Source organism: Nicotiana tabacum, chromosome 15 (genome assembly GCF_000715075.1).
Source record: "Nicotiana tabacum cultivar K326 chromosome 15, ASM71507v2, whole genome shotgun sequence".
NCBI classification, from domain to species: Eukaryota; Viridiplantae; Streptophyta; class Magnoliopsida; order Solanales; family Solanaceae; genus Nicotiana; species Nicotiana tabacum.
This window is the reverse complement of record NC_134094.1, coordinates 27,402,524-27,414,049: the sequence shown is the minus strand read 5'-3', so window position 1 is coordinate 27,414,049 and position 11,526 is coordinate 27,402,524. Positions and strand designations below refer to the sequence as shown.

Genomic DNA, 11,526 nt, shown 5'->3' with positions numbered 1-11,526 from the left:
CCTGTTGATTCATAATATGTTGGTTGTTCCAGTTATCATTTTGCTATAGTTCTTTATCTCGTATTTCTCCCAGCATGTTTTCCCCTCCCCATATCTCCTGTCTAATTCTTCATTACTGTTATTTATATATACATTGTTAAATTGCACAAGTTGAGTTGTAGGTGCCTTGCCTTAGCCTCGTCACTACTTCGTCGAGGTTAGGCTCGACACTTACCAGTACATGGGGTCAGTTGTACTACTACTGCACTCTGCACTTTCTGTGCAGATTTTGGTACCGGCTCGGGTTGATCGAGATTTTACTATTGGACCGTTATCCGAAGACTCAAGGTAGATCTGTCGGCGTTCACAGACCTTGAAGTCCCCGTCTATCTTTTCTATTCTACTGTTTCTTTCATTCCGATAGTTTTATTTCTTTCAGACTATTACTTGTAGTAAATTCTAGAATGCTCGTGAATTGTGACTCCAGATCCGGGTGGTAGTAATTGATACAATCTTTATATTATTCCGCACTTATTATATTTCATCTTAGCTAATTATTGTTATTTACTTAATAGAAATAAGGATTTGGTTTAATGAATTCTCTAACGTTGGCTTGCCTAGCAAGTGAAATGTTAGGGGTCATCACGGTCCCGACAGTGGAAATTTCGGGTCGTGACACTTCAATTTTTCAGAATTTATTATTTTTATTTTTTCCGTAAATATCATGACTCGCATACTTTTCTAAAAATAAATATGTAAGCATAACAAATTTCAATTATTAAAATAAATACGTTTAAAAAAATTTACACTAAGAATCAGGATCAATGAATTAACCTTAATTTATGACTTGAGATTCTTTGTAAAGTTAAATTAGTTAAATTAGTTAAACTTAAGGAATAGTTTGGTTCACTTAATAGTTATGGAGAGATTGTAATACTTAAATTTTTCATATAGTAATTTATGATGAATGAATTGTTATGTGATAATTAATTATAATAAGATCTCGAGATTGTTATGAATTACTTGTTTTAAAAAAAGTATTTTTGTTTTTAAATAATTTAAACTCTACATTACTACTAGACATTCTTATTTCATATCTTAGACTTATACCGCATAATTAATAGAGTATATAAATTTTAGTAACTTAAAATTCTTTTTCCTTCCCTTTTTGTTTCATTTCCATATGACACCGCCTAATCAAAACCGTTAACTAACCGCCCCTGCCATTTTTCCATTTCCACAGTTGGAATTTCATTTTCTTCGCCGATTTGCTTAACGGCCAAACGCAGCTTTAAATCCACATGGCGAAGCCCGAAATTGATAAGAAGAAGAAGAAGAAGAAGAAGAAGAAGAAGAAGAAGAAGAAGAAGAAGAAGAAGAAGAAGAAGAAGAAGAAGAAGAAGAAGAAGAAGAAGAAGAAGAAGAAGAAGAAGAACAGTTTTAGAATTCAATACGCATGGTTTATTGGTGCTTTAATTGTTGTACTCTTCGCTGTTCTCCTTAATACCACCAAATTCCGCACGTTCCATCCCTTCAGTAACACTGGCAAAAGATGCAACTGTTCTCAGGTTTTTTTTTTGTTTAGTTATAATTACAATTCAGCTGACGTTTTTGTTATTGATGATTTTTATTTTTATTTTTATTTTTTGCGGTTATTATCCGAAGCAATGACACTGTTTGGGATTGTTTACAGTTATTGAGTTTTGTAGATTAAATTGATGATGACATGGAGTTCAAATTCTTGGAATATGAATAATGTTATATCACAAAGGATTTAAGTTATATGCACTTTTACCATTAGTATAATTTAAACAGGTTACTTACCTTTATTTTAGGATATTAACTAACATTATTAAATAGAGTTACCTATAATTACCTTTTAAGTGTGACCTGATTGTGTAAATATTTTTTTATACTATGAGTGCATAGAACTTAAACTCTATTACAAGAAAGTTTTTGCCCTATTAGAGCGGATATATTGTGTCCCCAGCTAGTTTGGGATTGAGGTGTGTGTTTCCCTATGTTGGGATGTAATTCTTTTTTTTTCCTCCATTTGGAGGGAAAATTAAGAAAAATAATCTATGACTGTCTTAATTGTTTGATTTTTCTGGAAAAAGATAGTAAATGGTAATTTTTGCTAAGTGTTCCTGTTCTAGCTCTAGTTATTATTCTTTTATGATGGATTATTTGGACTGATGGATCAATACTACATGAAATTCAGTCTTGGAGTGATGGCATGAAGTTCAAAATTTTTAATTTTGAAATTTATAGAGGTGAATTTTCTTTGAGTTGGGTTTTGCTATGGCGAAATATTTGCAGGGGGCAGGCAAATATAGTAGGGTTGTGGAAGATTGTTGTTATGACTACGACACCGTGAATCATCTTAACAAGGAAGTATTACATCCATCGCTCCAAGAACTTGTTAAAACACCATTCTTCAGATATTTCAAGGTATTCATTTAATCACATCTGGTGGAAAATATTTAGCGTGCTCATGTACTTAGTCCGCTTAGAATTAAAACCGTTTGAGCTGTAAGTTGTACATGCTAATATGTTCCTACCGTGTAGAAATTATGTACTGGCTGTTAGTTCACGAATCAGCCCGTCCAGAAGTGGTGGTTTGGCTTCTGCTTGGATAGCTTATTATACTTATGATTGTGTACTCAGTTTCCATGTCTGACTTTCTTGATTATTTTGGTTTGAAAGTATGTTGCACAATTGTGAAAAATCAAGTTCTTTTTATCTTGATATCAAGGGCAATCAAGTTTTTGATAAGTCCTCGACCATTACTAGTGATATCTCATCTAAATAACAAGACGTGGTCGACTTTAAAAGGTTTCAACTAATACAGTAGCAGTTATCAAAATGAAGTAACAGATTGGTTTCAAATATAGTATTCTGATTGTGACACATCAATTCTGTGACCAAAGTATCAAGACCTGCCCTTTTTACTGATTTCACTTAATATCTTTGTTATCAGGAGTAAATGCATCCTCTAGTTGTGCTGTAATAAGATAATCTCTACCTTTTAGGGAAACTATATCATAACCAACCGAAACTAATTTAAAATGCACAAATGGGCAAATATGCAATACCCCTTCAATAACGTCAGTTCGTCCATTCCAAATTAACCATGTGAGACTCACGGATATCAATTTCTCCACATCCTATTCCTATTTCCGTCGTGTTGCCTTATGTGCCAGTACTTCAACGTATTTCTGTCTGGTTCCCTGATCTGCCAGTACTTCAACGTAATAATCACATCTTATAAATTCTAAGTACAGATAGAAGAAAAAAAACCCGCCTGAGGATGCTATCCTGCAATGCAACGAGAAGTCATCAATAGCTATTATAGGTCTCTTTTACTTGAAGCAGTAGCTGAAGATTGTCTTCTCTTCAGTTTTCAGCTGTAAGAACCACCGCTGTACACTACATGCACTAAAATGTTGCTTTCTTGTGCTCACAAGTTTCAAGTGGACCCTTGGAGGCCTTAAGAATAACTACTTTGAAGAAAATAAAACTTTTTAGACTTTAGCCATTTAATTCTGTTTCTGATAAATTCATTACTGTTCTGCTGAAAGGTCCTTAGGTTCCTGCAGCTCCCAGTATTGGGAGGCTGTATGGAAATTGCTGTTCCGGTCATTCCTGTACTGTCTTTGAATCAATTAGCTGTAAGAGAGCCCTTGTTGTTGGAATGCAAAACATTTCGCAGAAGATTCTTCTTATGCTGAGTCCCTACACTATTTAAACAACAACAACAACGAACCCAGTGTATTCCCATAAATTGGGTCTGGGGAGGGTAGTGTGTACGCAGACCTTACCCCTACCTTATAAAGATTGAGAAGCTGTTTCCAATAGACCCTCGGCTCAAGGAACAGTGGAGACCTTACCCCTACACTATTTCTCAAGGGAAAACAAAACCTGATTTGTACTGGCAATAAATGCTACAATATAAGTGACTTATAAATGCTTGTCTGACAGTCATAACAGCCTTCCACAGTGCTTTACCATTCGCTTCCATAATTAGTAAATGATTATATTCTCCAAAGGGGGAGAAGTTTCACATGCCAAGCTTCAGTTTACAGGGACCTCACCTGCTTCTACAAAGTAAGGTTGCATTTCTTACAAGCGTCTATTGCATCCTGGATAGAATCACTCAGCAATATCTGTTATCTCTATAGGGCAGATCCTGAGAAGCAACTAATAAGTATCACATGCAAAATTTGTTTGCTCCATCAGAAGGCTTTTGAGCATCTAAAACGAGCTCATCAAGAAGCCTTCAGCCTTATCAAGTAGAAATCCTTAGCTTAAATTATACCGACGCTTCCGGCAAGAACTATTCCATGAAAGTCTGTGAAGTTGCTAGCTACTTTCTTTTTTGGCCAGAACAGGAAGGTTTGAAGTTTCTCTTGAATAAGGCAGGTAAAGTGTACTTATCTCCATGATACCTCTTTAATGGCATCCTTAGAGTACTAAGAAGAGACCAAAGAACCAACAGAAGCACAAAACCAATGAAGTACAAAAGGCAGCCCGATGCACTAAGCTCCCGCTATGCACGGGGTCCGGGGGAAGGGCCAGACCACAAGGGTCTATTGTACGCAGCCTTACCCTGCATTTCTGCAAAAGGCTGTTTCCACGGCTCGAATTCGTGACCTCCTGGTCACATGGCAGCAATTTTACTAGTTGCGCCAAGGCTCCCCTTCTTCCATGCCAAAGATCCATAGAGCTTAAACCATCCATTTCTTGTTGGGTAATAGTTGGAAAAGGTCACCCTTCCCATTTCAAGCTCTTTGGATGTATAATGTTCAATTAAATCTTGTTTAAATTTCTTACTGTTAGTAGGCAGAAAGCGACTGGAAACGCTTTTACTTAGGGTATTCTCAGTGAATGAATCTGAGATTTTTTATCCTTCTATTTGATACTTCTGTGGAATCCGTAGCTGGAAAGAGGAAAGAGACAGTATAGTTTTGTGCATTTTTGTCTCTGGTCATAAATATTAAACGTTCGTCTTTCCTCTATGTACATTTTCTTTAATTACATGCACTTGTTTTTCCTCTGTTTGATTTTTCGTTTCCTTGGTTTATGTGGCTTTCAATTCTATTGTAACCCCTTTAGGATCATATTTGGCACACATTTGTCCTTTTTAATAGGGAAAAGAATCTAGAATCCAAATGTTCTAAGGGAAAAAAAGTTCAGCTTTGAGGGAAAGTTTTTGGTATTGTTCTGTGATATGAACAAATAAATTCTGAATATTCAATTTAAAGTGCAAGCACTCTAGTGCGGGAGACAGCCTTGTGGCTGAAATTCTCCTGATGGAAGAGAGGTTATGCTCTTTTTGTATAGAAGCCGTATTGCTATTTCACATCTTGCTTCTTCCCCACATATTATGCAAGATTGATCATATTCCACAGTTGCACATTTTGACACAGTTTAACTCTTCTGCTTATTAGAGTTACTTGCTCCTTCTATTTCTAGGATCCTCAGATATGGTTTTCTATATGCCAATTTACTAGTCCGATCATTTGCTTCTAAATTTCCATCTTTTCTTTTTTCTTTCCTAAATAAGGATTGTGATTCTCTTTCAACTTTATGTATTTGATTTAATCTATAATTCGATGACATAAGCTTCAGCTTCAAACAAGAACATTAGCAGCCTACTGTTTATGCTGTCATCACTTGCTTCTTTTCTATTTTATACCTTCTCAGGACGGACTGCTGACATTGCTTGCGTAAAATCAAGTTCGATTTTTATCTGACCGTGTTTTAAGTTTGCAGGTTAAGTTGTGGTGTGATTGTCCATTCTGGCCAGATGATGGAATGTGCCATTTACGAGACTGCAGTGTTTGTGAATGCCCAGAAAATGAATTTCCTGAGCCATTTAAGGCGCAGAGTTATCGACTTTCTTCAAGTAATCTAGTCTGTCTAGAAGAAAACCCTGAGGCAGCTGTTGATCGTACAATAGATTCCAAAGCATTCAAAGGCTGGGTGGAAGTGGACAACCCATGGACGAATGATGATGAGACAGATAATGGTTGTTCACTTTCTATGGTTGTATATATAGCTCCAATCTCCCACCCACCCAAAAGGAAAAAGAGAAGAGAAAAAATATAATTTATCTGGAGAACTGGTTGTATAATTTCCTGACTCGTTAGTGCCACTGCTGATTTTGAAAGTAGATACTTTTTAAGGATATTTTCTCATTTGGCTGCTGCACTGAAAAATACTCATCTGCTAAGTGTGGCAAATTTACAAATATACTTGCGATTCAATTTCAGGCATGGACTGCTTTGTGGCAGAGTAACCCATTTTTTCTCCCATGCATTTTTCCCTTTTTTAAATGCCTTCTGATAAATTGAAGTAGGATCATCTGAATCAACAGAAATTTTAGCGAATATGTTTTCTGAAATTGGCAGGACTGATATTGTCTTCTTTTTTTTCACTTTCAGCTGAAATGACATATGTTAATCTCCAGTTGAACCCTGAGCGCTACACTGGGTACAGTGGTCCATCTGCTAGAAGAATATGGGATGCTATTTATGTAGAAAACTGCCCTAAATGTAAGCCGATTCATTTACTTATCTTTATCTGTTAGCTTCTTCTTTGTATCAGTATGGAACTGTTCCACTTCTCTACCTCCTCTTCTATTCCTTGCCTGGCTCTCTGTCTTTGGGTATAGACATCTTATAATGGATGTGAAGAACATGCGTTGGTGAGCTAGCACCTATAAGTTGATAAGAAGTGCTAGTTGCTTTGATTTATATGATGGCTGCACAGTTTGCTGTGCTTAGACATATGTGTTGTTACACTTTCTTTCTCCTACTATCTTAGAATTTTCAGAATACTTTTTATCTACTACCTATGATGAAGAAACAAGTAGGTACTCTTTAGTCACCTCGTTCTGTAGTTGACATAATTTACTTATCAATAGTATGAGGGGTCTAAAGCATTATGCTTTTTAAATCAAACTTGCTATGTTACTAGCTAAGCTGCTCCGACATGGCAGTTTAGGTGCCACACCCGTGTCGACACGACACTAGTATGGGTGTGGGTATGGGATCCGTACCGGATCTGGTCAAACAATTTTGGGTACTTTGACCACGACGGACAGAAAAATTCGAGACGAGATACAATTTGATTACCGAAATCAGAACTAAAACTAGGGTAAATTTGAAGAAAATAACATATCTTATCTAGGAAATCAATCTTTTACTTATCTACAACTTTAGAATAAAAAGGAAATCCACACTTTACAAGCTATACGTAAGTATTCCATAAAATTTCTCATAAATTAGAGAGATTTTGTTTTTCTAAAATTATTTTTAGTCGGATCCCCGCACCCGTATCCATACTAGGATCCGTATCCCTGAATCTTAAAATTTACATCTTGAAAGATCCGACCTCTAGATCTGCACCCGTGTCCGAGCAACTTAGGTTACTAGCAATAACTGGAAGAATGTAATGTCTGAGATTGAAATTAGCATAATAGGTTGTTTAGGTATTATAAGGTACTTCAACTAAGGAAAGGACCAACTTTACGCACTCTTTCCTGGTTTGGAAAGACAAGTGATATGTCGGTCTATCGAAGGCCAATGACTTTTGACATTTCTTGTTGCACCTTTCTTTATGAGTATGCATGTTTATTGGGTGAATGTGGTGTACATTCAGTTTGAAGAGATCGACTAAACTTCGTTTATATGGAGATTCATCATTGAGAAATAGTTATAACCCAAAAACTATTATGATATACTCCCTCTGGAGTATATGAGGTAGTTTGACTCGGCATGGAGTTTTAAGAAAAAAAAAAGACTTTTGAAACTTGTGGTCTTAAAAGCTTAAGGGATAAAAGTTTTGTGAGGCCATGACATATGTATGGCTATAAAGCTTCTCATTAAGGGTAAAAGGGGTAAAATGGAAAGTTTAAAGTTAAATTATTCCAAATATAGAAATGTGTCATTCTTTTTTTAATAGACTAATACGGAAAGTGTGTCATATAAATTGCATTGGAGGGAGTACTTGTTTTGCTGAAGCAGTTGTGGAATTGCTTTATATTAGCGCTTGGTAGTTTCGGTTATGCAATTTAATTATCACAAGCTAATGAAGCACAATTGATGCATGTGCAAACTTCTATTTTGTCATGAATTAAAATATAAGAGAAGCAGTTAATAAAACAGACCTACATTACCGTTATGGCTCTTTATAATTGTGGTCCTTGAGGAAGATTTAGCATTTTGAAAGTACGAGTGTAAGAATGGTTGTCTTGGAATTCCATGAAATCGACTTTTTACTTTTCATTACAAAGTGCATCTAGAAAGGTGACAAGAGAAGGAATGGACAGCCTTGCTCTTTGAGGATTTCAGCTTTGCCAACTTCAAATTCTGATAAAGGTCCCTTAATCAGAACTTGTTGCTAGATTAATATTTGGAATCTAAAATATTTCAATAACAAATTTTCAAGCCCGAATAGTTTTGCTTCTTCTACATGACCACGGGAAAATTTCTGATACATTTTGCATCAGCTTCTGAAGTTCCATTATTAACCTGTGATACATTCTGCAGATCCATCTGGAGAGATTTGCCCGGAGAAAAAAATATTGTATAAATTAATATCTGGCCTCCACTCCTCAATTTCTATTCATATAGCTGCTGATTACTTGCTTGACGAAGCATCAAACACGGTATTATGACCCTTCCACATGTTTTCCGTCATGGCTTTTTTTTTTATCTAGGAAGTGTAACTATTGTGCAACAATTGTGAGGACAATCTTGTTGAAGAATTTATTTCTTATGTGGATATGGGAAATGTTCAATCTATCAAGCTATAATTCTTGGATGGTATTTGATTAGATGAATTGTGGTTGTCTGTAACAAACTCTTACTTTCAATATATTCGTGACAGAATTTCTTGACAAGTGACAACAAACCCCCCCCCCCCCCTCTTCCCCCCCCAAAAAAAGGGAGTAATATTTGGAAGTATAACTAATCCCAAGTGCTGGAGTTTTGGGGTCATATGTAGAGGAAACTTTTGTTTACCTGGAGTCAAGATGGATTTTCATTGTCTTAAGCACTGTTGAACACATCAAAACATCCTGTCACATGACTTGAAGAAATTATCACAAGTCTCTTCACATGTCTATAGCCAATACTAATTTCTTCCTGAGATTGTACAATAGCAGCATCCTTGTGCAATGATAATGGTCACTCTGACACTATTCCCTGTTTTCTTCTGGTTTTGCTATGATTCAGTGGGGACAGAATCTTACGTTGATGTATGACCGCGTCTTACAATTCCCAGACCGTGCCAATAACTTATACTTCACTTTCCTGTTTTTGCTCCGCGCTGTTACCAAAGTGAGTATTTTAATCTATGTACTTGCTTGACCCACCCCGCCCAACCCCCTAATGGGAGAGGAGCAGCAAGAGAAGTGATGACGACTGATAACTTATTTAATACTTTTGCAGGCAGCAGACTACTTGGACCAGGCTTCATATGATACTGGAAACCCTGAGGATGATCTAAAGACACAATCTTGGATGAAACAATTGGTTTACAATCCCAAGCTGCAAGCTGCATGTCCTTTACCTTTCGATGAAGCGAGGCTATGGAAAGGTCAAAGCGAGCCTGACCTGATGCAGCAAATTCAGACGCAGTTCAGAAACATCAGGTCTTCAATTGATTTCCCTGATGATTGATACTTCTCTAGAATGGAATGCTTTTACTTGTGTTTCAAAATCATGCACCTGCATATTCCCAGTGGCAATGGCGACTTTCATTTTCATTTTTCTTTAGTTTAATTATCTTACTTCTTCTCTTGTAATTGCGGAATTAGTATTAGCATCTATTTGTGAACATAATCGCACATGTTATATGATTCAAGTTTGTTGGGAGCAGAATAACTCGGTATGCAGTTTTCCTTCTAGATACGTCATTTACCTTGTTGAGAAACTATAATAGTATCTTCTGCTTGGATATCTTGGTGGTATACCATCTATTAACGTATTTTTTATGGTGTCTGACCAAAATTGTAGTGCATTGATGGACTGCATTGGATGTGAAAAATGTCGTCTTTGGGGAAAGCTTCAGGTTCTTGGTCTTGGTACAGCGTTAAAGATCCTATTCTCTGTCAATGGTCCAGAACGTTTAGGTGAAACTGTAAGTGTTATGCAGAAGAATGACTCTCATTAGCCTTATCTAAAGCAAGTTCCAGTTTATTCTGTTTGATATGAATTAATGACCAACAGTTTGTACCTTCCTTGTAGATTACTTTTAGTTTCCGTTCATTAAGGTTACGTATTGTGTTTATATATGTACATTCCTTAGATTTTGTTAGAAGTTCAAAAGAAAAGGAAAGATATCTAAACTTATGGCATGTGTTTCTGCATCTTGCATTTGACTTTCTTCATAGTTTGTTACTTGTTGCTTAAGCAAATGTCTAATGGAGGCCATTTTTTTCTGTTTGTATATTGTTTCAGCTGCATTTTCAACGGAATGAAGTTATAGCATTGATTAACTTACTGAATCGTCTTTCAGAATCTGTTATGCTTGTACATGAAATGGGGCCCTCGCTCGAAAATGTTATGAGAACACAAATTTCTACACCTAGTGATCAACCATTGATGACTGGGGGGGCATACTAATGTATAGTTATCATAGTGGAGGCAACTTCGGTTGCACATTATGCTGTTTTGCTACTACTGTGTATGAGGAAAATATAAGTTTAACAACAGAAACTATTAGTATTTGCGGCAGAGCTGTCTTCCCTATATCCAAGCTAGAGATAGAAGTTGCCTCCTGTATCGACAAGAACAAGAAGTTCGACTTTCCAACAATCCCTATTGAAGGTGGAGCTTCTTTTTCTTTTTTTGGTTGGGGATGTTTTGTAGCCAGGATGTACAAGCTGATTTCTGTCTTTTTCCCTTTCTTTTTTTCCCTTTCTGTGAGAATGATTGATCTTGTACACATCAAGTCCATAGAAACATATGTAAAATGTAATCCTTTCAATTTTTAGTTCAACGTATTGCAGTTCTAATGCTACAGATCATGTTACTGCAACTTATATGTTATGTGATAGACGTTTTCTGTAAGAGTTTTGGAAGGCAGTTGGTTTGTTCAGTGTATTGTTGGAGCTGCTAAAAGAAAATGCATATCTTTATATAATACAGGAGAAATTTGTATGTAAAACTCATACCTTATACGTGCTTACGATTCCAGTTTCAATATAATTCAGTTGAGTTTCAATGAAGGAAAAAAAAAATACCATAAAAAGTGGAGAGAATGTAATACAAGACCATAAGAATTGGAGAACTGGTGTCTTCATATCTTTATCTTAATTATTTTCTCTCTTGTTATTTATGGCAAATAACCTTAATTATGTTATCATCTTGGCCATCATTAAAGTTGATCATTTAAGTTGATCATCTTCTCTTCTCAAACATATATAATGCATACCCTAGATTTTTTTAGATGTATACTCCCACTTCAAGCGTGTTTATAGGAAGGTTAGGAATATCTATTTATAGAGTACACAATTGGAAAATCAACATCTTACAC

At 36.0% G+C, this 11,526-nt stretch overlaps 1 protein-coding gene across 2 annotated transcripts; it reads left to right on the top strand.

Moving 5' to 3' along the window:
- Window positions 1-1,149: 1,149 nt before the first annotated feature.
- Window positions 1,150-11,060, top strand: LOC107796551 (endoplasmic reticulum oxidoreductin-1). 2 transcript variants are annotated; one of them, XM_016619342.2, is made up of 9 exons: window positions 1,150-1,547; window positions 2,299-2,430; window positions 5,755-6,010; window positions 6,426-6,536; window positions 8,535-8,653; window positions 9,222-9,326; window positions 9,438-9,640; window positions 10,005-10,128; window positions 10,449-11,060. In XM_016619342.2, exons 1-9 carry the CDS (start codon window positions 1,281-1,283, stop codon window positions 10,611-10,613), a joined length of 1,482 nt encoding a protein of 493 aa, XP_016474828.2. In that variant the 5' UTR covers window positions 1,150-1,280; the 3' UTR covers window positions 10,614-11,060. The 2 variants fall into 2 exon arrangements, with proteins under 2 accessions (XP_016474828.2, XP_075086786.1); XM_075230685.1 differs by lacking the exons at window positions 10,005-10,128; window positions 10,449-11,060 and adding an exon at window positions 9,806-9,955.
- The last annotated feature ends 466 nt before the right edge of the window (window positions 11,061-11,526 follow it).